This window comes from Chenopodium album, chromosome 25 (genome assembly GCF_948465745.1).
Source record: "Chenopodium album chromosome 25, dcCheAlbu1.1, whole genome shotgun sequence".
NCBI classification, from domain to species: domain Eukaryota; kingdom Viridiplantae; phylum Streptophyta; class Magnoliopsida; order Caryophyllales; family Amaranthaceae; genus Chenopodium; species Chenopodium album.
The window spans coordinates 3,986,638-4,014,059 of NC_137858.1; the positions used below are offsets into that span (position 1 = coordinate 3,986,638).

General features: G+C 36.5%; 5 protein-coding genes across 5 annotated transcripts; 1 reads left to right on the forward strand and 4 right to left on the reverse strand.

Annotated features, from left to right (window-relative positions):
- Window positions 1-4,702: 4,702 nt before the first annotated feature.
- Window positions 4,703-5,660, forward strand: LOC145613032 (uncharacterized). Its single transcript, XM_081668100.1, has one exon. It carries the CDS (start codon window positions 4,704-4,706, stop codon window positions 5,658-5,660), a length of 957 nt encoding a protein of 318 aa, XP_081524226.1. The 5' UTR covers window position 4,703.
- Window positions 5,661-5,719: 59 nt separating this feature from the next.
- Window positions 5,720-10,100, reverse strand: LOC145614886 (uncharacterized). Its single transcript, XM_081669960.1, has 11 exons — window positions 9,766-10,100; window positions 9,578-9,658; window positions 9,295-9,390; window positions 8,068-8,151; window positions 7,898-7,967; window positions 7,620-7,702; window positions 6,946-7,025; window positions 6,736-6,834; window positions 6,380-6,476; window positions 6,053-6,142; window positions 5,720-5,930 (listed from the first exon to the last, which is right to left on the reverse strand). Exons 1-11 carry the CDS (start codon window positions 10,012-10,014, stop codon window positions 5,892-5,894), a joined length of 1,068 nt encoding a protein of 355 aa, XP_081526086.1. The 5' UTR covers window positions 10,015-10,100; the 3' UTR covers window positions 5,720-5,891.
- Window positions 10,101-17,225: 7,125 nt separating this feature from the next.
- Window positions 17,226-19,437, reverse strand: LOC145615302 (WAT1-related protein At3g30340-like). Its single transcript, XM_081670365.1, has 6 exons — window positions 19,024-19,437; window positions 18,835-18,897; window positions 18,586-18,702; window positions 18,120-18,510; window positions 17,666-17,817; window positions 17,226-17,411 (listed from the first exon to the last, which is right to left on the reverse strand). The coding sequence occupies exons 1-6, from the start codon at window positions 19,203-19,205 to the stop codon at window positions 17,270-17,272; spliced, it is 1,047 nt and encodes a 348-aa protein (XP_081526491.1). The 5' UTR covers window positions 19,206-19,437; the 3' UTR covers window positions 17,226-17,269.
- A 1,584-nt stretch (window positions 19,438-21,021) lies between these two features.
- On the reverse strand, window positions 21,022-23,168 carry LOC145615409 (WAT1-related protein At3g30340-like). Its single transcript, XM_081670483.1, has 6 exons — window positions 22,987-23,168; window positions 22,825-22,893; window positions 22,579-22,695; window positions 22,085-22,499; window positions 21,645-21,796; window positions 21,022-21,336 (listed from the first exon to the last, which is right to left on the reverse strand). Exons 1-6 carry the CDS (start codon window positions 23,166-23,168, stop codon window positions 21,165-21,167), a joined length of 1,107 nt encoding a protein of 368 aa, XP_081526609.1. The 3' UTR covers window positions 21,022-21,164.
- A 678-nt stretch (window positions 23,169-23,846) lies between these two features.
- On the reverse strand, window positions 23,847-26,203 carry LOC145615548 (WAT1-related protein At3g30340-like). The gene is made up of 6 exons (XM_081670622.1): window positions 25,898-26,203; window positions 25,736-25,804; window positions 25,489-25,605; window positions 24,995-25,409; window positions 24,562-24,713; window positions 23,847-24,252 (listed from the first exon to the last, which is right to left on the reverse strand). Exons 1-6 carry the CDS (start codon window positions 26,107-26,109, stop codon window positions 24,081-24,083), a joined length of 1,137 nt encoding a protein of 378 aa, XP_081526748.1. The 5' UTR covers window positions 26,110-26,203; the 3' UTR covers window positions 23,847-24,080.
- Between the last annotated feature and the right edge of the window lie 1,219 nt (window positions 26,204-27,422).

The following is a 27,422-nucleotide window of genomic DNA, read 5'->3' on the forward strand; positions in this document are numbered from 1 at the left end:
ATATAAATTGAAATAATAATAAGTTTACATCAAAATTACATTAGCAACGTTGAGTTTAAAGAGAATCAAACATTTCAGGAGGTACTAAATTTCTTGACATGAACACATTTGAACCCTTAAATGGCTTCAAATCAATTGATTTCTAAGAAACCCAGAAGATTGGAAGAAGAAAAGAGGAGAGAGAAAGTGTCTTTGATTTAGAATTGGAGTAGTGATAGGAAGAGATAGAGTGAGAGGTTGATTTCTGGAAAACCCAGAAAATTGGATGAAGAAGAGAAGAGAAAGTGTGTTATTTTTGAGTTGGAGTAGCTGAGAGAGGAAGAGAGAGTATGGGAGGAAGATGATTGAGAAAAAAGGCAAATTAACATACATTTATTTAAAAATAACATATATATAAAGTGAAATAATAAGAAGTTGATATCAAAATAACATGAATTTATAAAATCTGGAGTACCATGTGCATGGTACTCCAGGAGTAAGATAGAAATTGCGGCTCAGCTCAGCTCAGCTCAGTTCAGTTCAGTAAATCAGAACAGACCCCAAGTACATTATGTTCTTATTGCCTTAGGATTACCTAGTTGAGAGTTACGGTGAAACTAAGATTCAATCCTTATGAGTTTACGTCTTCAGCGCGTTTTCTATGTGGCCAATTGGCACATACAAACACACTAAATAAGTAATCTTTGACCGACCGAGTAACCCTTAGATAAGTAACCTCGGCCACATATGAAATTTTTTGTTATGACTTCGGAGAATGCCACCAAATCATGAATGTATGTTTTGAATAGTGGAATAAACATTGCAACTTTTTTTTACATACATGGAGTCCATCAAGGCATCAACAACTTATTAACATTGGGATATGGGATTGAAAGCTTTTTTACCTTAATAATTTTGAACACTTAATAATATCAACAAGACCCTCTCAAAAGTCCAACAAAAAGAGAAGATTGAGAAAAAGTAGAAATGTGACAACTCGGCCGGGTCAATATGCCCTTCAAACATAAAGGGTCCTCCAGATTCTCTAGAGCTCCAATCAATCCATCATTGCCCTGGTTTTGGTATTATTCTCTTTATATAATTGGAATTTTGGTATTCAAAAAATATAAATAAAAAAAAAGGAAAAAAAGGGTGAATATTTCTATCCTTTACGAATAAGATCATCTACATGAGGTCCATATAAAAGAGTGGGGCTACATTTATTTGGTGAAGGAAGAAATGGTGTTGGTAACTTTGGGAATAATATCCGAATTAATCTATTTGTTGTCAAAATTAGGAGTCCTTTGGAATTTAGAGGATGTATACACTTGAGCTTGGTAAACCTTGTAACTTAAGCTTTGACATTATTTAAGCGAAGAGAATTATAAGATTGTGCCAATATCTTTGATATGTTTCTACAACATTATGAATAGGGGTGTTCAAAAAAACCCGACCCGATTGTCCCGACCCGATTTCCCGATGACCCGGTAAGTACCCGATGGGAAATTCGGGGAAAAAATCTATTTTTCCGGGACGGGTACCCGACCCGAGAAGATTGTCTCTTATCCGGGTCGGGACATGGGGCAAATTTTTTAATTATCGGGTACCCGTTACCCGATAATAACTTAATTTTTTTTTTTTTAAAAAAAAAAAACCCTCCTTCAAAATGAGCCCAGCCCATTTATATTTTACTAGTTTATTAACTTAGGGTTCCTGATCTCTCTTTTCAATTTTCACGCCACTTTCATCTCCCCCTCTCTCTCCTCCCTTATCTTTCTCCGCCTCTCTCTCTCCTCCCCTATCTTTCTCCGCCTCTCACCGCCCCTATTTTTGTTATGCGAATCGAAGCAACAACAACCGCAACAACGTTCTGCAAATCGAAGTAACAACAACCGCAACTACAACACCGAAGGGGAGGTGCGGTGGTGTATGTGCTTGCTTCAATATGGTGGCGGCTCCACTTTCATCATTCATGCTCAGATCTACAAGAAGATTACAAGTTTCCAATATTAATAATGAAGTATGTTTGTTAATTAATTAGGGATGAATATGTATACCCATTTTATTGTGGGTTTTAGTGTTTTACAAGTTAATTAGTACTAAATTATTTTTAATTGTGTTTGGAATTCTGGATTAGTATAGTCATTCATGGATTTGATAGTAATAACGTGATAGTACTCTTTAAATTGGGTTTTTGTTGGGGTTGTATAACTTGTTCTTATTATATTATACTGATAAGAAAGTTGTTTTGTTATTTGTTTTTTTTTTAATTTATTTTATACAGCATATTGTTTTTTTTACAAGAAATACTAGTATAATTATACGAGATATTTTATACTGGTATACGTATAAGAGAAATAAACATTAATTTTCAGAAAGATAAATAAACCTTTAAAAAAAAAAAAAAAAAAGATCCGGGTACCCTATACCCAGACCCGAATAATTCGGGTACCCGGAACCCGGGTACCCGAGATATTCGGGTCGGGACATGGGACAAATTAACAAGTACCCGAAACTCCGGGTACCCGGGTTTTCGGGTACCCGAAAACCCGGGTACCCGGATTTGAACACCCCTAATTATGATTATGAAATTTTAGAACACCTACACAATTAAATAACAAAATTGAATAGCTTTTCAACGGTTATAGAAAGACTCAACAAGGTATTTGATACACACTAAACATATATTAGGCGTGCATGCTCTGTAATCTATACCAATTTACCTATTCTTATAGTTTCATACTATAATTATTTTATTAACAGGTTAAATCGTAAAATCAAGAATGCAAAGTGTTGCTATTATTTAATTTCATTTCTTTTGCCTTTGAGTTGGAAGGTGATAAGGTTCATCACTCTTTCCCTTGTGGAGTCATTCCAATATATAAACAACTTTGTGTCAATACACACACACACACACACAAACCTCCGTTAATGGTTATCTGCAACTTTGAGGTATTATTTGTAAGATATAAAAAATTTCAAAGTTGCAAATAACCATTAACTGAGATAGTATATATATATAAACATTTTGACAAAGGTAGCACAAAAGAAATGCTTGAGAAACAAGAATATGCCACCAAATCTTAAGGAATTTGCTATAAATATGGTCCAAATGTACTTGGACCTAAACTAGAAAATAGAGGGGGCGATGGGCTTTTACGAAATTATAGAGAATTAAGTATCTGCACATTGATAGTAGAAAATAAAGGCCCTAGTTTTTTTTTTTTTTTTTTTTTTTGAAACAAAGGCCCTAGTTAAAGGAAGGGAAGCTGGGAAACAATAATTAGTTGAAAAGAGTAATAAATACAAAGTTGTCGTGGCTATTGTCATACGAGCTCATGTCATTTTGTAGGATCAATTCAAACACCACTGACCACCTGACCAGTATGCTCTATTTTACACACTAGATTTGAACGGACCTGAACCACATTATATAGCCAATATGTGTACAATAATGAAAATGCAATATTATTAATCCATTTTTCAAATTTTTTCTATTAACTGCATCTTTTTTGGCTATAAAATAAAATGATATAAACGAGATTTAATATTAGCCAAACACTCGTATGCGGCCATGCTCCCTCAACAAAGTAATCACCCTTTTGATTGATTCATTCAAGCAAACACCCTTTTTCACAGCCCTTTATCCGTTTTCCTCTCTCCACAACTCCACATGTGCTAATTCTTCCCAATCTACTACATTAGGCCTGTGATGGGCAGCCAAATAAGAGTCCCATATAACATTTTTATCCAATTTTTTTTTTAAAAAAAATAAAAAATACTTGTGAATTATTTTTAAAGAAAATTCAATACCATTATACCAAGGATTAACAATTAACTAATCTAATTAAATTATAGAAGTAAGAAAATTATCTCACTGATTATAACCATGTCAAAGAAAAGAACATGTGTAACTTGAAGCAACCTTCAATTTGACCAAGCCAGTGATGACATTAAACACGAAATTCTTCTTGTATGGATTAAAAGTTCATCAAACTACTTGCTTATTAAAATAATCCCCCATACTTTATTCATTAATCTTCCATCATACATTATATAGCAACTTTATTAATTAATCATCCATCTTATTTCAGCAGCAATAATACTATAAACACCTTCTAACTACTTCAAAAGCTAACAATCAGTTGCAATCATCAACAAACATCATCGCTTCCATAGAAAGGCAAGCACTCTTAAGGACTTAGCCAAACACCCAACCTCAGCAAACCTGAGAGTTATTATATTATTCTATAGTCTTCCCCAAACTTTGACAACGAACTAATCGAAAACAACTGATATGATACGATAGAAAATAACATATATAATACGGATAATATTATATATAATGGTAAATTACGATTCATCCATATAATGCATCCATTTGTAAGTCCGATTATGCGATAACCAACCTTGAGAAAGAGTCTTACCTTACAACTCACAGCATATACATGTAAAATAATACCATCATCATAAAGGTTTCACAATCTCAAGTCTCTAAAATAGCTTTGAATAATCTTCCTCACAATTGACAGGTTCTTTTTCAACAAGTTTTTGCTGTTGGTCAATCCTCATCCAAATCTCATTCAGCAAAAACAACTGCTCAACCATTCGAGGGGAGGCCCACCCTCTGCCTTAGAGTTAAAACTTATATCCACAGCAAAATCATATAAATCAAATTACAAGTAAGCAAATTAATACTCTAATATGCAAAGGTCTAGCAAAATATGTTTAATCCACTCATGCCCTCAAGAAATTCAGCATATCTATCTACGATACCGGAGGGGGATATCCAGAGGGCCTTCTTCAAGTGCACAAAATGGCAGCTAGAAGAAACATTAGATCCGATCAACTGTCCGTACCACTACTACTGCAACAGCAACTATTCAGGAGATTACCCATCTTGGGTTGATAGTTTGGCAATTGTCTTCATCACCATTACGTTCTTAGCAACCACAATTTTGATGGTGGTGGGGATGATAGGAGGGAGAAAGGCAACTCCCCTTACTCGACTCAATCAGTTAAGGAGATACTTTCTTCCATCAGGTCCTATTTTCCTACCCATCATTCTTGTCATCATGGCAAAAGGACACAGGGTAAACACTGTGTTCCCTATGTCATATAATGGTCCTGCAATCCTCCACCTGGTTCGGATTTCTGCTCTCACCTTCAACACTGAAACTGACAGCGACTTCAAGTATGTGTTCCTTGAGGCATCAACCATATCAGGAATCCTACATACAGCACTGTACTTGGACTCCATCATCTTGCCTTACTACACAGGTCTTGATGCCCTAATGTCATCTAAATTCTCAGGTGAGTGCTTGTCCTGTGTCTGTAGGCAGCAGCCTCTAATTGTGGGAGGTATGCTGGTCTACAGGGGGTGGTCAGTAACCACCGCTTTGGTAGTGGCTACTCTGATATTCAGAATATTCGGCAGGTTGACAACAGAAGAAAGTAAAGGGAAAACCATGTTGATGAAGTTTACCATGGAAAGTTTAAGTTGGATCTTAATGACTGTAGAATGTTTCTATCTACTAATCATTCCTCCACCAATGAGATCTTGGACAAAAGCAGCTAGTTTTAGTGGTGTTTTTGTTTTGATTTGTCTCCAACTTCTTAAAAAGATTACTACTTCTATTGTTGCCCAATACAATGGTAACTCGCAAAATCCAGGATGGTAGTAGATAATTTTGCAACAAGAATGGAAAAAAAAAAAAAAAAAAAAAAAAAAGAAGACATGTTTAAACAAACAAAATTCATTGTCATTTCATCTATAGCATATTTTTCATTGACAAGATATCATTCATGAAGGTAATAATTAGAAAATTGAAATACATTGGCAAACTTAGCAAAATTTGAGGCTTTACATTACCCTATGAGCCAAATTTTGGACACACAAATCAATGGGCAAATCACAAGAAAAATCTCCTCCGACTGGTGTCCATCTCCGGCTGTTTCAGATAAATAGCCAAAAAAATAAATATATTTAATACACATATTAACTGCAAAAAAGAATGAACCTATTTACAGCATGTTATTCCTGCTCAAACAGTAAAAGCAGTAACAAAATTACCTTATGAGTCCATTCAAATTCCCCGCCTTGAGTATCAAATGTTCCATGCTGCAGGCTTCTCAATTTCAATACAAACCGAGGGCCGCATTCCTGCATAGAATATAAGTCAACAGTTCAAGTAAGCAAACGAAGTTGTAAAAGGGAACCAAGAATAAAGTTCAAGAAAGTAAAAGACATAAAGGTTTGAGAAAACTTTAGCAAAGGAAAGCAACACAGTCCATAAAAATTGGCATGCTTCAGCATGAAATTTCGAAATAGTAGAATTTGGGGGAGATAGGATCAAAAAGAGGAGGAAAAAAATTATAATGAAACCAAAAAATTACAAACCTGCAGACGGGGCTTGACATAATCTGAAGCCTTCTTCTCGGCAGTAGGATCCTTTTTGGAGTCTACTTTCTTTGGATCTTTTGATTCAAATACATACCTAGCATGATACCAAGAACAAGAAATTGATACAGCAGAATCTTCATGGAGCTATGTTGCACAGACTCAGATTTGGACACGGTGTGGGATCCTTCGACACTCCAGATTTTTTAAAATTTCATATAAGGCCACTGTATATTTGGCCATTTGAGTGTCGTGTCGGAGGATCCGACACCGTATACTCAACGTATAGCGGGGTGTCGGAGTAATATAGTCATGGAGTATAAATACCATCTAGGTAGAAGAAGCAACAAGCGTACCTATGGTGGCGAAAGAATATATAATCCCGCTGACAGTGAAAGGTAACAACCCGACGACCGCGAAATTCTGGTTTTTGGGGGAAGAGAGATTGTAACATTCTGAATGATACAAGAAAGGAAAACTGTCAGAAACCAGTCATAACACCTAAATGAAAGAGTCACTAGAAGCACATGATAGCATGTTAGGACTATAAAGGAAATAAAGGAGACCTTCCAACACGACACCCAAGCCTTGTTGTGAAGTTATTTAGCATTAGTTCAGGCCAATGACTGGTTGGATTACCATGATTCTGCAAAAAAATAGTTTTATGAGCATAAATAAGAGAGCACTAAACAATACACAACTACTCAACCAATAACCCTTGATGGGAAATACAGTCACATTACAGTTCTATTTAAGCTATCAATGCATTTATATAAAAAATGTATTATTGCAAAATAAAATCTAGGCAAGTTGAAACTCTTTAAAGGCTCTTAAAGTGAATTATAATTCCTTACCCATCAGTATTAGAAATTTCAGACACAAAGATATTCACAGGATGGTCGACAAGATGATTTGACACTCTTACATGGAACGAGTTACAGACCAGAATTACACATAGAGCTACAAACAGTGAAACAACATAGTACAAAGCAATATACTTTCCTTTCAGCTCAGGTGAGCAAGTCAGTAGTTCTTTACTATAAATGTCAATCTCAAATAAGGTGTATGTATGTTTTGACTGTATTGTATGACTTGTATCTTGACATGCAGCCAAGGGTATAAAAGAAATGGATATACAAATGAGTTACATATTCAGTTAACATTTGCAAATATAGCTAATACTCATATGTATTAGTGTATTACATTTCAAGAATTATAATATTTAAAACTGGTGACTGACCTTAATCTCTTTTCGTAATTTAAGTTTTGAAAGCTTGAAATGTGCAGTTGGTCCATCAGGTAAGCCAATGATTAAGAGAGCATCTATGGCACCAAATCAGAGAAAATCATTATAAGATACTGAAAAAAAATTGATAGCATACGTTGAGCTATATGACTTTCCAGTCAAAGCGTTACACACAGTCACATAAGCAAAAGACGACAAGATTAGGGAAAGGGCCAGATTATAACTTCTATATAAAGCTTTACTTCTGTTGATTGGAGAAAAGCGACACTAACCTGGTTCTCTTCTATTTGTATGGACAACAATCAAAGTAGTGAAATCCTTTTTAGTTGCATAAGTCACAATCTACAAAAGTTGTTAAAGAAAAGACAGGGAAATAAGATATTCGGCAATGAGAAAGATAATTTGTTATCTATATTATATGGTAAAGGAGACAAATTCCAACCTTCTTCAAGTCGTAGGTTCCTCTCTTATGGTAAGAGGAATTTGGGATCACTTGAACTAATTCTTTGATAAACTCAGGTCCCCTCTGCAGACAGCATAATAGATAAAAATCAGGCTATATGCATTCATATTGCAGAATATATTAGGAAGTACTCCGCATCAAAATATGCAGCTGACAAGCATGTATACATGATTGTATCACATCGATATCAAGATGAAGCCATTATCGTTAGCAGTGCTCAGCACTAGCTACTTTACACCTGAGTAACATCCCAACGTGTAGCTAGCCAGGAGCCAAACAAGCAATTGCCTCCATGTATTTCAACACAGGTGCCAGAACAAAATTTTTTAATGCTTATATTATACTCCTTAACCCTCACCCATCAAGTATACAAAGTACATGAAGTACTTCTCAAGGCAGTTGCTATGCTTAATTGAAATGAGAATATACAATCATCACAGTCAATGAATGTTAAGAGCTACACATACATCGTCATCAATCATCAATTGTATCTCAACATGAAAGGGGAAAAAAAAAAAAAGACTTTCCTATGTCAAAACATTGTTGCTCATTATCTTAACCCCTTTTGATAAAGGACAAGGCATGAATACTAGTCTACTAAACAGTCCTTTGTGATGGCTAGACGATTCCCACACTCTTCCCATAATCCCATCACTTGACTTATGCAGGGGCATGTTAATAAGTCTATAAACCAATAAGGTGACAAATTCTTCTGAACTCCAGTAATAGTTTTAAAAACTATCATTTCCAAAGTTGCGGAGCATTATCACAACGTAAGTAATCAGTTATTTTGAATTGGCCTAGACCTACCATAGAATTAATTGCCTTCAAACCTAAGGTTTAATAGGAATATAAGTCATTTTGGTACCCGAATTAAAAGTACATATAGCACCGAATCAAGTGCATAAACATCATTTTGTTTCTAAGTATACACATTACAATTTACTTAGCAAGTTAGCAACAACAACGATCATGTAAAGACCAATAATAAGGTAACAACACCCAGAAGTACAAATAGCCTTACTCCATATTTTTTCAAGCGCACTTCGCACTAGTTCATTGCTTTAATCTAATCATAATATCATATCATTCCACATTTCACAATACATGTCATTGATAACCTAACACTGCCTAGAGCGAAAGGAATCCACAAACGTGATAACAATTGCAAATGTAACAACGGCAAGTGAAAGGAGAAGATCATACAGTGGAATTGAAACGGCATGTAGTGATCATAACTTTCTGAGGACGCTGCCCTTTCAAAACCGCACTAAATTCATCAGTATCCAATTCCGCAAACAACTGCCACAAAAATGCACCCATTATTTCAACAATTCAACCACATTTCTATCTTTGTAAACAAAATCAAGACATTACATAAAAAAATTAAAGCTACAACAATTTCTCAACAATTTAACCACATTTTCAAGCAATATAAACGAAATTAAGACATTAAATTTAAAAATAAAAATTCAAAAAAAAAAAAAACCTCTTCATCATCAGGCTTGCAAACAGTCTCATCAGCTTCCCTAGTATTCTCAATCGTACGAGGAATAGGCCTTGGAGGAAGCTACAAACCACAAAATCAAAATCAAAATGAAAATCAAATCAATCTCAGCCGTTAAATCAAACACCAAATCGAAATCAAACGACTGAAATGAAGAGAGAGAAAATAACCTCTTCGCCGAGTTCAAGAGCGCGTTTATCAGCAGCATCACGAGCTTTGGTCTTCTTACGCTTATCAAGCTTCTTCTCGTGCTTAATCTTCGCATGAATTTCAGACCTTTTGGCTTTGTTCTTAATCATGGAAGGTAGAAGTTGTTCCTTCTTGAAGGTTGAAGTTGAAGGTCTAGCATCTTCTCTACCTTCTCCGTTGGTTTCGCCGCCATTGTTGGAAGCTTCTTTCTCTCTCTTCTTACCTGCCATTTTCTCTCTCTAGATTTCTGAGAGGGTTTAAGGTAAGGTAGTCGGAAAACGGAGGTCGGAAGAAGAGGTGTTAGCTAGGGTTTTAGTTTGACTCGAGGAAGAGTGAAACACGATTTTTGACCAAATTTGGGCTATTATTTAATGGGCTGTTGGTTCATCTTAATTTATTGGGTCCGATTTTGATTGGGCCTTATCGGGTCATATGTCCTTTTCGGTTTTACGCAGCACGGAGTATTAAGATTTGCAACTAACACTTGTAGCTTAGCTGAAAAAGGTGATTTTATTTGATTCATTTGTCATGTATTTCTTAGATATGAATCTCTTAGTAGATATCAAGTAAGGTTTACCAAGTAGAGTTTGTTGTGCTACTTATAAAATATGATACGTCAAATTTCATACGACTATTGAGTATAAACACATTATATACACAATAACTAAAGCTTCACAAAAAAAAAAGATGAGAGAGAGTCCCCCACCAAACCAAGTAAGCCACCCGAACCTCCACCTCCACAAGGGAATGCTCACCAAACCACCACCCAATTTCACACCAACTCCGACAAAAACCACCAAGCCACTAGCCAAAACACCCAGCCTAAACAGCATCTCCACAAACCAAAAATGACCTCAAAGCCTGCTTATTCCTTCAAAGAAGCTCTGAAGTCAAACCTTCAAAGCTCAGCCTCAACCCTCCTTCAAACTTTTCCTGCATCGTCACCTCCACCTTGTTTTGATGAAGATCAGGATATCTTCATGCCAATCTCAGCAGAGGAGTACTCCACCCTTTGTCTTCCATGGGCAAATGCAATAATATCAAAAGCAAATGGCAAATCCTTCTCTTCGGAGTATTACATCCAAGGGATTCAGAAAATTTGGAACTCGATTGGAAAAATATACTCTTTCCCAATTGGTAAAGGTTTCTTTATCTCCAAACTGGAGCAAAGAGCAGATGCGGATAGGATTCTCCTTAGGGGAACGTGGATATTAAATGGTGCCATTGTGACTGTACAACAGTGGAAAGCTGGTTTCAAACCATCAGAGGAAAGATGCTCTGTTTCATCAGTATGGTTAGAGTTACCAGAACTTCCGATTGAATTCATGAATGAAGATATGTTCAGAAAAATCGGAAATTGCATTGGAACTTTTGTCAGGGCAACGACAAAACAATTGGATCAAGGTAACCTGCGATTTGCCAGAATTCTCATTCTCAGGGATGAATCCAAACCCAGAAAGAACTGGTTATGGATTGGAGGGCTGAAGCAACAAATTATGTACAGGGATTTTGCAGATAAGGCTGCGGGGAAAAAACCAACACCGATACAAGGCGCTTTATTTGGTAGTTCATCGGAGAAACCAGCTGTTGGGGGAAGCAAGACGATCACCCATGAATGGCGGGAAGTTCGAAATAGGGGGTCCTTAACCAACGGTTACTTAAACCGCGGAAAAGAAATAGATGTGGCCCACAATCAAATTATACCCGCAAAAAACAATTTTGAGATTTTATCTGAATTCTTAGATTTTGATACAGTGACGTGTCGAAATGCAATTACTCCTATACCTTCTCTCTCCCATACCTCTAAACCCAACTTGTCACTTCAAATTCTCTGTGACTTCTCAGCTCCTACTTCATCCTCTGAAACACGCCGCCTATTTTCATCTTGTCACTTCGACTCCTTTTCCTCCTTTCCCGTAAACCACCTTACCATGTCTATTTCCAAGAATTCAAATACTTCTTTTTCCATCCTTACCCCCATTCCGAAGCAAATCACCACACTCTCTTCCCAAAACTACTACACCTCCTTTCTTTCAAACAAACACCATGCCGAGACTGTCTCTCAACGAGTACTTGAATGTACTGATCAATCACGACCCAGAAGAGCTAGAGAACCAGGGAGGTCTCCTGAAACCTCCAATCTTGCCGCCGGTGATAACACAACTGAAATTCTGTTCCGACAGGAACATCATAACCAAGATAAAGCCAATTCTCACACTCCCAGAGACGATGATCAACCTCACTTCCTTTTATGCTCAAGGTCTACAGGGGGAGTGGCACGCAATTACCCCAAGGAGCATGAGGGGAATCCTGCTACACCCAGAAGAGGTGTCACCTCTGTTCTCAAACCTGCGGATGGCGTCTGCGGACGACCCCTTCCGCCTCCAACCGGCGCATGTTCCATCTCTGGCGGATGTGGATATGATAAACAAACCTCTGGGAATACTGTTGAGGTGGTGGATAGCACAAATGAATGTGGAATACTCACTTCTGACAATTCCATGGGAGCTTCAATTCCTCCTAGACACAATGCCCGTGCTTCCGATCGAAAGAAAAGTGCTGTCGATTACAGACGATTGGCTGGTGCTCCAATCCGTCTCAGGGACAAACAACGTCAAGCTGATGCATCTGGTAAGAGAGGCCCAGCAACTCCATCTCTCGGTGGGGTGGGGGCGGAAGAAGGGAGAAGACATCGAGATGTCGGGAGTGAAAATCAAGAAAAACACGGTGTCGTTCTTCAGCCCATTCCAGGGAAAGTATGTCCAACTGGACAACAATACAGCATATGCATCTCGCAAGGAGATGAACAACCTTCCAATCATGAACCCGGGGATGTCTGTTCTCCTTTGGAATGCTAGGGGAATAGCCAAAGATGGCTTCAAGCGAAACATCAAGCAGCTGTACAAAGATCACCAACCAGACATCATAATCTTAACTGAGACGAAGGTTACTAAAATAGGCTGTGAAGAAATTGTGGAGCTCCTCCCTTACAACTCCTATGAGGTGGTGGACCCTGTTGGCTACTCCGGTGGAATTCTCATCATGTGGAACTCGGGTTTTCACAACCTGCTTGTCATCAATAAGGAACCGCGCGCAATTCACACTGTTGTGCAGGTACAACCAAATTATACCTTTTTACTTACTGCCATTTATGCACCTACTTCTTTTAATGGTAGACTAGAATTGTGGGAGTCTATGAAAAATATGGCAGATAAAAACTCCTTACCTTGGTTAGTTTGTGGGGATTTTAATGAAATTTGCAATGACCATGAAAAGTGGGGGGGGGGGGGGAATCAACATCCTTTGCAAAAAATTAGAGCTTTCAATGATATGATTCAGGCTTGCAACCTCATTGACTTAGGTTTTACAGGGCATAAATACACCTGGTTTAACAAGCAAAATAAGAAACCAATCTTGGAAAGACTAGACAGATTTCTTGCAAATCAGGATTGGGTTCAAGCTCACCCCCACAATGTGGTTAAGCACCTCCCTAGACTAACTTCTGACCATAACACTCTGCTGTTGCTTCCTACCCATACACAGCGGTTCCCTGGCCAAACCCCTTTTAGATTTGAACCAGTTTGGTTAACAGACCCAGATTTCATGCCCCTCATTACCACCAAATGGCCTACCTATTCCCCCCAGCTACAGCAAAAGCTAGAAAACTTGACAGCTGATTTGAAAAATTGGGCTCAAAACCTTCCCTTTAACCAAATAAACACAAAAAAAAGATTGATTGCTAGAATTAATGGAGCCCAGTTTGCTTTCCAAAATAACCCAACAAACACTAGTCTTCTTGACCTTGACAAGAAATTACAGGAGCAACTGAACCACATTTTGGATCAAGAAGAGTTGTTCTGGGCAACTAGAGCTAGGACTGAATGGCTTTTACAGGGGGATAGGAACACAAAGTTTTTTCACTGTTCTGCAATCATTAGGGGAAAAAGGAATAAGATTCTCTCTTTGAAAAATGGTGTTGGAGAATGGATCCACAATCCTGATGACATTCACTCACACATTCTTAATCATTTTAAAAAACTATTCACTTCTGAACCTTGTTCCCCTTTGTCTGTTATCCAATACAATCACCACATTGAATGCACAATGCCCATTCCAATCTCTGAATTAAGAGAAGCCCTGTTCTCAATTGGTCCCCTTAAAGCTCCTGGGTGTGATGGGTATCATGCCACCTTCTTTCAAAATTCTTGGGATATTATTCACCCTGAGTGTATGTCCTTTGTGAATCAAGTTTTTCAGAGCAAAGAAGTTCATGACCATGCAAACAAAACCATCATCTGCCTTGTCCCAAAAGTTTTCTGCCCTACTCAGATCACTAGTTTCAGACCTATTAGCCTTGTTAATACCTCTTATAAACTAGTGTCAAAAATTCTTGTTAATAGAATTAGGCCACATCTCTACTCCATCATTTCTCCAAATCAAAATAACTTTCTTAAAGGGAGGGGGACTGAGGTAAATTACATCATAGCCTCAGAGATTCTACACTCTATGAAAAAGAAGAGAGGCTCAAAGGGTTTATTTGCCCTTAAGTTAGATCTTGAAAAAGCTTATGACAGGTTGGAGTGGCCTTTCATTCAGCATTGCCTAAAATTTTTCAACTTCAGCCCTGCAACCATTTCACTCATCATGTCCTGCATAACTTCTGTCTCCTCCCAGATCTTAATAAATGGAAAACTCTCTTCCACTTTCTACCCCACTAGAGGTATTAGGCAAGGGGACCCCCTTTCTCCATATATCTTTATCCTATGCCTTGAATACCTGTCAAGAAATATCCATCATGAGTGTCAACAAAAGAGGTGGAAACCATTCAGATTTAGGGGAGGGCAAACTGAAATTTCCCATTTACTTTTTGCTGATGATGTCCTACTCTTTGGGGTGGCTGATAAGAAAACTTTGTTATCCCTGACCGAAACCTTGAGAAATTTCCGTGCTGTCTCTGGCCAGAAAATAAATGAGGATAAGAGTAAAATTTATTTTTCAAAAAACACCTCTCTTCACATGATTGATGATTTTGAACAAAGTCTAAATGTCAGCTCCTCTTCAGACCTAGGCATTTACCTAGGATACCCTTTATCAGAAAAAAAGCCAACCAGAAGACACCTCACCTCCCTTATAGAGAAGATGGGCAAGAAATTAACCTCATGGAAGTCAAACACTCTTTCAAGGGGGGGGGGGGAAATTGATCTTGCTTCAATCCACCATGCTTTCCATACCTAGGTACATGATGTCCTGTGTCAAACTTCCACAGTTTATCATTGGAAGACTCAATTCAATTTGCTCAAATTTCCCGAGGGGTGGAAATTCTCAACAAAAAAGGTCACTTGGATAGCTTGGAAGCATGTCTGTCAAGAAAAAGAAAGAGGAGGGCTTGGATTCCTTAACCAGGATGAAATGAACCTCATTAGCCTTGCTAGGCTATGTTGGATGGTGGATACTAAGGCCAATTGGGCTGGAAAAATTCTGTTTGAGAAGTACATTCAATCAAAAAGCACTCCAACCCCTTTTAACAAAGGCTCACATATTTGGGCAGCTGTAGGAAAGGGTTGGAGCCTTTTTAAGCACAACCTTCTATGGGAGCCTGGAAATGGTGAAACTATTAGTTTCTGGTGGGATAAGTGGTTGCAGGGAAATTCAGTAAGATCACTCTTGGTGGGACCTATTCCTCAAAACTCCTTAAATTGCTCCTTAGGGAGCATCCTTTCCCAACCTAGATTTGTGCTAGAAGAGACCGTTGGGTTTCATGTTCATGATGAGATTTACAGCAGACTAACTAGTATAGTACTAAGAAACACATCAGATTTTAACTATACTAGTTGGACTAAGCAGGGCAAGTTTAATAGCAGCAAAGCAAGAGAGTGGATTGTGACAAACAGAGAAACTATCTGGGAAGGGAATGATCCTAAGGGTTGGGACTTCAATACCATCTGGGAAACTCCAACTTACCCAAAGATTAAACTATTCTTGTGGCAATTATTGTGGGATAGATTACCAACAGGCCAAAATCTCCAGAAGAGAAAAATAAAAAATTCCAATTCTTGCACCTTTTGCCCTTCTCTCATTGAATCCATTGATCACTTGTTTTCTGCCTACCCAGAGCCTCTGAAATCTGGGATGAACTCTCCCTTCCTTCTTCAAACCACAAATCACAGACTGAATCAACCCAAGTTTGGATTTGCAGAAATCTGAAGAACAAATCACTCCACTAAAATTCAATACCTTGGAACATCATTTTCAGCTTTGCCCTCTGGCATATCTGGAAAAGAAGAAACCAATGGATTTTCTCCAAAAATAACATACCGGCAAAAAAATCTTCCTCCCAATGCATTTGGGCTGCTAGTGAATGGTTCTTCTCAACCCACCATGAAACTAGAAAAGAGCCTAAAACCCTTGCATGGGACCCCCCTCCCTCCTCTTTCTACAAAATTAATGTTGATGCTTCCTTCATCCTTTCTTCCAAGCTAACTGGTTGTGCAGGAATATGTAGAGATCATCTGGTAACTGGGTTCAGGGCTATAATTGGAAAGGATTCTGTATAGATGCTAGAGATGCAGAACTAAAAGCTATATCCCTTGCTCTTGATTGGATCTCTCAAAATGGGTGGACACATTGCTATCTGGAGACTGACTGCAAATCCATAGTACAAGATCTTAATAGCAGCTTATCTTATTCTCTAACCCCTAAAACAAATGATTGCAGGCTGCGGCTACAGGGGCTCACTGATGTCAAGCTATTCTATGGAGAAAGGGGTAAAAACAAGGTGGCAGACATCCTGGCCAAAGAAGCGAGAAGATCTCTAAATATTTTGAATCAGATATGTAATATATTTGCTCCACCAAACTGTTGTATGCATCAGATTATTGTAGACACTAATAGTACTGCTAGTGAACAAGATCTCCAGGATGTAACTTTGTGGCATACCACTTATGGTTGCCAATCTTTTGTAAACTCTTTAACTATTATTTAAGCCACCTCATTACCTCAAAAAAAAAAAAAAAAAAAAGAAAACTAAGAAGAAGGCAGCTTAATTCATTCTATCGGATGAAATGCAATACCTTTGATTATTTGAGTCAGAGAAATTAGATAATAAACTATCTTCTCGGAATATCTAATATTGAGTTTTAAGAAAACTTGGTGAATAGATTGCAAAGGTAGATGATTAATCAAGAGATATATGTTAGACGCCCTGATCTCACAACAAAAGCAACACAAACTACTCTATACATGAAAAGATATACAAGTATAAAACTATGGAGTATAAAAGAGCTTCAAAATGAGCAAATGAGTAGCGTAAGTAGATTTTGTATTGCTTGGATGGATAATAAAGCTAATACTTTAAAATATAAAGTACGGAGTACTTTAAAATGGTTCCAAGAGATTTTATTAATTTCCAAAGAACATGAAAATCTTATTGTCCAGAGCACAAATACATCAATTAAGATAAGAGGAGCATTCTGAATTGGAGGTGACTCAAATAATGTTGATTGCAGTTGCAGAATTTCCATGGCATTCCACTGCTTCAGCTGGCCTATTGATGTTATGTTGCGCTTCATTTCTTTTGCCCCACAGTAGCATATATAGACCACATATAACCATGATGGATCCTATAACGCTGTTAACAACGCAAAAATAAAAAAACAGAACTTTGAATATGATCAAAAGGGAAGCAAAACAACTAAAAAATTATAATTCCATATGATCTGTCTCATCTATATGTCATTTTTGCATGTTTTGAGTCGTAAGTTACTCAGATCATAACATATTACACCAATCCAAATTTTTTTTCCCCTCCTGATCGTTAGCAGTGTTGACTTTTAAATGGGACGGAGGGAAAACTATCTATATAACAAAGCGAAGAGAACAAACCTTCCAAGATAAATCTCTTCATGAAAGAAGGCGAAATCCATTATGGTAACAAAAATTGGTATGAAAGGGCTGAATGCTGCAGTAAACACTGGACCCTTCTGTTCAACGCACCATGACATACCAACATAGCATAGTCCTGACCCCGAAATTCCCTGCATTTTAACATCAACAGATTTCTTCATGTTCTAAAAGCATAATCTTATTTACAAAAATATATGCACTCAACTTAAACCTAAGCTTACAGGAAAGAATATCTTGGAAATTGATGTCTTTCTCTATTGCATAAAGGAAGATTTTGAGAATCCTTCAAAGAAATCCCAAAAGAAATAATTGGTGGGACCTTTAATAGTGAATTACTGATTAACTAATTTATGCTTAAGATTGATATTGGCATATTAACTTTGATATAAAGACTAAAAACTACGATTTGCAGCAAATAATAATTCGTACTTACAGCAAATAGCACAGTAAAGATTTGCAGCTTTCCCCTCAGAATCCATATTGTAATGTCTCTGTTGATGGCAAAACATAGAATTGCTGATTGAACAGCACCAAAAGATGACATCAAGGCTGTGCTCGAGTATTTACGTGGGTATTTCTTTCCAATCTTTGACTGTATAAGAAACCATCCAGACCAACACACAGCGCTTGACAGAAGGAAAATTGAACCAAGAATCCATTTTTCCTTGCTGCCAGACTTAGAAGGCGTACTCAAATGCTTAGCATGATATGTGGACAGTGGAATTCCTCTGTACAGGATGAGTAGTACAGCTCCACCGATGCAAGTAAGTGAACCTAACACTTTAGCTATCCCATATTTGCTTCTCAAGTTCACTTTCTCTTGCCTGCAAAAGCTAAATGCAGTTAAGACATTATATTTTTACAACAAATGTGCTATTAGGAATGAAACTGCATCTCACCCTAGAGGTAAAGCCAAAAGGAAAGTGAATACAGGGCTCATATTAGCGAATGCACTAGCAAATACAGCAGATGTGTATTGTGTCCCAAGAAGATACAGGTACTGAGTGAGCGTTGCCCTGAAAACAACCATCAATTCACCAATTCTCCACAGTTAAAGTAAGCCATCTCATTGAACAAAAACTTCATTCATTTAAAAGGGGAAGGGGAAACCAACATCAAGTATGTAAGCTACAACTGTTTTCTCTCACCCAATGAGAGCACTGAAGAAGGTATAGCATAAAATTGAAGTTGTGAGCTTTACTCCACTTTGCCTGCAAACACAATACATACCTTAGCACCCACATTGATTTTTTAACCAATATTTTCTATAGACTTGTTTATATCAGGGTTTGTTGCACATAATAAGTCAATTCAATTAATGTTTGCAGATGATTTACCTTTCACAGAAGTAGGCAATGGGTGCCAAAAAAATTGAAGCAGAAGTCAGTCTGTATGTGATTATAACCAACTGATTCGTACCCTCGTCAAGAATCTTTTTAAATAAGATGTTTAATACTGCAATCACAAAGTAAACAGCCAATATTACAGCAACAGGCTTCCATTGCTGATATCCCGCCATAGGCTTGGTTACACGTTAAATTTTCTTCTTTGTTGCCTTTTGTAGCAAAGGTTTGCCAGACTGCTCAAACCGCAGCAAAGTATAAGCAAACAAAACTAAAGAAACAGTAACTCAAACTAGACATATCACATCATCTGCTTTTTCAAGAAAGAACTTCGCATCAACACATTTTTATATTCTATTTTTCGTTAACTTTTGGTTGATCCTTCCCAACATTTCAAATTACAGTGGAGTTTGCCAAGGTCACACGCCTTTGTCATCATCTACTCATCTCATAGACTGATCAAGAATCACTTTACACTTACCAGATTAGGAGATGTTCTTCATTTCCATTTAGAGTGTGATGTAAAACAAGGCATACCCTTCTTTTTAACGGAATCTTATTCTAACAACAGGACAGCAGAATGACCAAAAACGGAATAGCCTCAAGTGCAATTAACCAACAAGAATAATATGTCATATCATATAACACATTTAGAAGCCATTAAATAAGATTATACAGCATATGTACATATTTACAATTGCTATAAGTGTATCTTAGAATACTGTGTTAGGATACTGTTTCCAGATACAGAGATGTCAGATGTGCACATGCTGAAGAAAGTAGAACATCTTGCAAAAGTAGGATTTGGTAAATATATCAGAAACACAAATTTTCTTTAAGACTTCCAATATCACCACTAAATATAGCTTTCAGCTACTTGTTTTATTGCTGATACAAGAATTATTGTCTTTGAATGACCAAAGAACCTCAGAAACTTTATGTAGTACAATGGGTGCTAGTTAGTGTAGCCAAATGCTGTCAATGACTCTATGCTTATATTTTTAGTTTGAGAACTAGCAGAATATAGGATAACAAAGACAGCTTCAATATGCCATAATGCCATATGGCTGTTGGCCTCACAGAACTGATATGAGATTAATTACCTTATTTAGGCCAGACTGAGTAGTGTTTGGTAAAGAGAGCTAGTATAGCTAGTGTTAAACATAACTGCCATTAATGAAACATATCCATACTTCTGCTAAAGGAGGGAAAATTGCCTTTCTGGTCCTGACCAACAATCCTATGCCACATTAATCCTCTTTCAGTCTTTCAACTGAGCATCTTATATTGGTGTTCAAAATACTTTCACCTAGATGATTTAAATGATAAAATATTCCAAATTTCTTGTCAAAAATAATATGTCAGAGTGTCAGAGAAAGCATTGTACCATGTATCAGTAAATAATATGACTTGCTAAATAGAAGTACATGACTAAGTTCTATATCAATGCTATAACAGAAATCATTATCTTTTAGATAGGATCTCTGGGATATACAATAAGCTCAATACTGATCCAGATTTGTTGAAAATGATAAAACACTTCAAAGTATAAAGCTGTAGGGAAATAGTTATCTTAGATGCCATGATAATAGCTGGAACCATAGATGGTGAGGTAATTCTGGATTATCTATTTATTGCTCTCCTATTAGGAGGAAAGTAGGCTTCCATCCATGGCTTAACATTAGCAATAATTAACTATTAGCTAATATAACAATGGTGACCAAGGCATCACATGGAGGAAAGTAAAAGCTAGGGAGGGGAAGGAGCAAAGAGGGGGAGGTGGGAAGAGTACAAACATGGATGACAATTATTCTCATTGTTGAATAATATCTGAAATTTGTTATTGTTTTTCATTTAAGTGTTTAACATTTTAATACAATATATGTTGCTCACAATATTATAAAGATACAAAATTGATATCTATGATAGATAGCATTTCTGGAAGAACATCTTGAAAGTTCATATTAATTTAAATACGTAGTAATTGAAAATTTGAAAGCAGTGACTAAGGTCCATAATATGCCAAAGCTGGATATTTCAAAGTGAGTATTCTTTAATTTGACTAAAAATCTCACGTAGGTTTTGAGGACGTGAGGTTTTATATAAATTCCAGAGCATAGATGAATGAAACAGAACTAAGAGGGGCATCCAGAGCTGGTGACATGAATAATGTCAATTGCAGTTGCAGAACTTTCGTTGCATTGCACTGCCTCAGCTGGCTTTATTAAGTTTTCTTGTGATGCCTCTCTGCTTTTACCCCACAGAAGAATATAGAGACCACAAATTATCAAGATTGATCCTATAACACTGTTAACAACCCAGAAAGCAGGAATGAGTACTATTGATTAATTTTATTTTTTTTAAAAAAAAATAAAATTAGTAAAACAAATAGAGAATTTAGATTTTATACAACTAATATTCCCCTTGTCTGAAATTCTCAATTATAGTAGAAAAATAGTAAAAATAAAATCTTTTTGTACATGATGTACAATAAAGCAGTCATTTTCTTCCTTTGTCCCCCTTGTTAATTATGACATTAACTCCTATCAGTGGCTATTAGGGATAAAGAAATATTAGTATTAGGGGAATTCAGAAACAAAGTGAAAGAAACAAACCTTCCAAGGTAGATTTGTTCATGAAAGAAGGCTAAATCCATTATTGCTATATATATCTGTATGGAAGGGCTGAATGCTGATGTGAAGACTGGGCCCCTCTGTTCAACACACCAGGATATCCCAACATAGCATAGACCTGACCCTAAAACTCCCTGCAATTAGCACAATAATGATTTATCTTGCTCAAAAAGCTCCAGTCTCGTAAAACTAAAAAATTCCTAGCCTATTTGATGTCTTTGGTTCTACAAAATGCATAAAGGCAGTTTCTGAAATTACATTAAGTCATCCCTGTTATAACAATTAGTCTGGCCTTTGATAGTGCTTTACTAATCATTTATAATACTTAAATGTAAAAAAGAACAATATTTTGATTCAAAAACTAATAGATTACAATTCACTAGTTTACCACATTAAGAAAAAGAGGTCAAAACCGTACTTACAGCAGCAAGGACAGTAAAGATCTGCAGCTTTCCAGTAAAAATCCATACGGACATATTCCTGTTGATGGCAAAGCATAAGATTGCTGACTGAACAGCCCCAAAAGCAGACATCAAAGCAGTGCTCATATACTTGCAAGGATATCTTTTGCCAATCCTTGATTGTAAAAGGAACCAGCCAGACCAGCATAAGATGCTGAGCACAAGGAAAATTGATCCAAGGATCCATCTATGCTTGCTATCAATCTTACCAAACATACTCAAGTTTTTAGCATTGTATAGAGAAGTCCTTGAGTAAGTTGCTTTGTTAAGTGGAATTCCTCTGTACAAGATCAATAAAAGAACTCCCCCGATGCAGATGATTGAACCCAACACTTTAGCTATCTTCCCAGTGCTTTTAAAGTTCACACTTTCTTGCCTGAGAAAAGCTGAAAGCAGTTACATAACTTTCCTTTCAGCAAACTCCTACTAGACAAAGTTAAAATAAGAATTCCTACCCTAGTAGTATAGCCAAAAGGAAAGTGAAGACAGGAGTCATGTTGACGAAGGCAGTGGCAAAGGCAGCAGATGTGCATTGGATTCCAAGAAGAAACAGATACTGGGTGAGTGTTGCCCTGAAAAAATCTTATTCTTTTCAATTAATTTTCCACATTTCAGTTGAAAATTTAAAGAAAATACAAAATGGTACAATGAAGAAAAAACAGAAGCAAAAATTAGTATTCGAACATAATTTTCTTGCTCACCCAATTAAAGCACTGACGAAGAGATAACATAAGATTGGAGTTGTGAGCTTAACATTCAAACCTTTTCTCCTGCAACAACAATCAAGACATTAATTCCCTGCACCTTGTTATTTGTTCTTTCCATTTTCTTTTATGAATCAAGAATTGTGCTCACACAAATACCTTTCATGGAAGTAGGCAATAGGCATCAGAAAGATTGCAGCAGTGGTTAGCCGATATGTTACTATAACTAAATGACTCTTTCCCTCATCAAGGATCTTCTTAAATAAAAGGTTTAAAACAGCCATGACAAAGTAAATAATAAGTATGACAACAACAGGCTTCCATTTCTGACATCCTACCATCTGGAAGTTTATGCTTTCTTTTTTGTCCATGGTTTTTTACTACGACAAAAAGCTTGAGCAGACTGATCTACATGCAGTGATATATAAGCACTTACAAATGAAAGGTTCGTCATGCTTAAACTGATAGTGTCACATCATTTGCTTTTCTAATAAAAAATTCTTTATTTACACTTTAATTATCATTCGTTTGCCTTTGTGTTGATTCTCCAGACAGACCACGCAGTTCAAAATCAGAACGAAGATTGCCAACGCCACACATGTTCGTCAATCTAGTGACTGCACAGGTGATCATGCTTTTCGGCTGGCACTCTCCAGTTACCAGAAGTTAGGTAATTATCTTCATTGCCATTTCGAGTGTGATGCAAAACAAGGCATATCCTTCTTTTGAACAGAATCTAATTCTTATAACAAGACAACAGAATGACTTGCAGCCTCATGCTGAATGAGTTACTGAATAATATGTCGTATCATATAACACATTGGTCAGCCAATACACAGCACTAATACAACATTTACATTTACTAAGAATTTATTTGTAAAATAAATCTAGTAACTATGGTAATAGGATTTATTACTTGTACTTTTTCTGCCTTTAAGAATCCATTGCCCATTTATAGTCACGAACATGGGAAATAGACAACCTTTGCAAAAGCCAAATTGACAAATCTACGAAGGAGAAAACTTTGAAAGATACAAATTGATATCCATGATGGATAGCATTTCTGGAAAAACATATTGAAAGTTCATATTAATTTTAATAATTGTAAATTTGTAAGCAGTGACTGAGGTCCATAATATGCCAAAGCTGGAAATTTCAAGATGAGCATTCTTTAATTTGACTAAAAATCTCACGTAGGTTTTGATGACCTGAGGTTTTATATAAATTCCAGAGCATAGATGAATGAAACCAAACTAAGAGGGGCATCCAGAACTGGTGACATGAATAATGTCAATTGCAGTTGCAGAACTTTCATTGCATTGCACTGCCTCAGCTGGCTTGATTAAGTTTTCTTGTGATGCCTCTCTGCTTTTACCCCACAGAAGAATATAGAGACCACAAATCATCAGGATTGATCCTATAACACTGTTAACAACCCAGAAAGCAGGAATGAGTACTATTGATTAAATAAAATTTTAAAAAAATAAGTAAAACAAAAAGGAAATTTTGATTTTGTACAGGTAATATTCCCTCTGTCTGAAATTCTCAGTTAGAAAAATAGTAAAAGAAAAATCTTTTTGTACATGATAACTAGCTTTGAATAGTCAAATAAAGCAGTTGTTTTCTACCTTTGTTCCCCTAGTTAAATATGACATTAACTCCTATATAATGGATATTAGGGATACAGAAGTAATAGTATCAGGGAAATTCAGAAACAAAGTGAAAGAAACAAACCTTCCAAGGTAAATTTGTTCATCAAAGAAGGCTAAATCCATTATTATTATATATATCTGTATGAAAGGGATGAATGCTGATGTGAAGACTGGGCCCCTCTGTTCAACACACCAGGATATCCCAACATAGCATAGCCCTGATCCTAAAACTCCCTGCAATTTGCGCAATAATGATTTATCTTGCTCAAAATTCTCGTAAAAGTAAAAACTTCCTACCCTATTTGATGTCTTTGGTTCTACAAAATACATAGAGGCGGTTTCTGAAAATACATTAAGTCGTCCCTGTTATAACAATTAGTCTGGCCTTCGATAGTTCTTTACTAATCATTTTTAAATATTTAAATGTAAAAAAGAATGATATTTTGATTCAAAAACTAGTAGATTACAATTCACTAGTTTACCACATTAAGAAAAGGAGGTCAAATCATACTTACAGCAGCAAGGACAGTAAAGATCTGCAGCTTTCCAGTAAAAATCCATACGGACATATTTCTGTTGATGGCAAAGCATAAGATTGCTGACTGAATAGCCCCAAAAGCAGACATCAAAGCAGTGCTTGTATACTTGCATGGATATCTTTTGCCAATGCTTGATTGTATAAGGAACCAGCCAGACCAGCATGAGGTGCTGAGCACAAGGAAAATTGATCCAAGGATCCATCTATGCTTGCTGTCAATCTTACCAAACATACTCAAGTTATTAGCATTGTATAGAGAAGTCCTTGAGTACGTTGCTTTGTTAAGTGGAATTCCTCTGTACAAGATCATTAAAAGAACTCCCCCGATGCAGATAATTGAACCCAACACTTTAGCTATCTTGCCAGTGCTTTTAAAGTTCACACTTTCTTGCCTGAGAAAAGCTAGAAAAAGTTACATAACTTTTATTTCAGCAAACTCCTACTAGACAAAGTAAAATTAAGAGTTCCTACCCTAGTAGTATAGCCAAAAGGAAAGTTAAGACAGGAGTCATGTTGGCGAAGGCAGTGGCAAAGGCAGCAGATGTGCATTGCATTCCAAGAAGAAACAGATACTGGTTGAGTGTTGCCCTGTAAACATCTTATTCTTTTCAATTATTTTACTACATTTAAGTTGCAAGCTCAAAGAAAAAACATAATGGTAAATGAAGAAAAAAACAGAAGCAAAAATAAATATTTTAAACATAATTTTCTTACTCACCCAATTAAAGCACTGACGAAGAGATAACATAAAATTGGAGTTGTGAGCTTAACATTCAGCCTTCTTCTCCTGCAACAACAATCAAGACATTAATTCCCTGAACCTTGTTATTTGTTCTTTCCATTTTCTTTTGTGAATCAAGAATTGTGCTCACATATATACCTTTCATGGAAGTAGGCAATAGGCATCAGAAAAATTGCAGCAGTGGTTAGTCGATATGTTATTATAACTAAATGACTCTTGCCCTCATCAAGGATCTTCTTAAATAAAAGGTTTAAACCAGCCATCACAAAGTAAATAATCAGTATGACAACAACAGGCTTCCATTTCTGACATCCTACCATCTGGAAGTTTATGCTTTCTTTTTTGTCCATTGTTTTTTACTACGATAAAAAGCTTGGGCAGACTGATCTACATGCAGTGGTATATAAGCACATACAAAGGAAGGAATAAACAAGCTTAAGCTGATAATGTCACATCATTTGCTTTTCTAATCAAAATTTCTTTATATACACTTTTACTATCATTTGCTTGTCTTTGTGTTGATTCTCCAGACAGACCACACAATTCAAAGTCAGAAAGAAGATTGCCAACATCACACATGTTCGTCAATCTAGTGACTGCACAGGTGATCATGCTTTTCGACTGGCACTCTACAATTACCTGAGTTAGATAATTTTCTTCATTGCCATTTTGAGTGTGATGCAAAACAAGGCATATCCTTCTTTTGAACAGAATCTAATTCTTATTACAAGACAACAGAATGAAAAGCAACCTCATGCTGAATGAGTCACTGAATAATATGTCGTATCATAGAACACATTGGTCAGCCAATACACAACACTAATACAACACTTACATTTACTAAGAATTTATGTGTAAAATAAATGTAGTTACTATGGTAAAAGAATTTATTACTTGTACTTTTTCTGCCTTTAAGAAACAATACCATTTAGCATGACAAATAGACACAAGTCAAACAACCTTTTGCAATAGCCAAATATGACATATCTACGAAGGAGACATATTTCTAGTGTATAGACTGTAGAGGCTGTTATAAAAAACAGAGAAGGTTCAACAGATAAGGGAATTTACTCCTTGATGGATAGGAATGAACAGCTATAAAAAAAATATATATATCTTAATCTTAGTTCTTTGTAGAACAGTGGTAAAGCTAACTCAAAGTTACCAGCACTTTGAATGGCTACCCCAGGAATAAATCTTTCCAATACTAACTGATTTCGTTGTCTGATTAAAGTTATAGCCGTTGAACAACTAGATGGCCTCTAATAGTGTATAACAGTAAAACAAAAGCAGATCAGTCTAATCAAATGCTGAGCATATTTGAGAGTGAAGATGACAAGCGTGTTATAAGAGAGAGCTTCAATAATGTAATAGGGATACTAGCAGCATGATATTCAGATGATTTCCAGCTTAGTTATGCTGTATGACTATGACACAAATGATTTCCTATGTTGAAGGCTTGATTAGATATGGAATCAATTGTACTTACTCAGCAGGAAACTGCATGCACAGTTTAAGGAGCTTTGATATCCATGGTTAAAAGACACTTTTTAATTTGTCAGTCTAAATGACACTGTTGTAATTACTGGTGTCAATCTATATATTATCTGACTTTATCCATAAATCCCTCCCAAGTCCTTGATGAAGAAGTTTAAGCCACTGC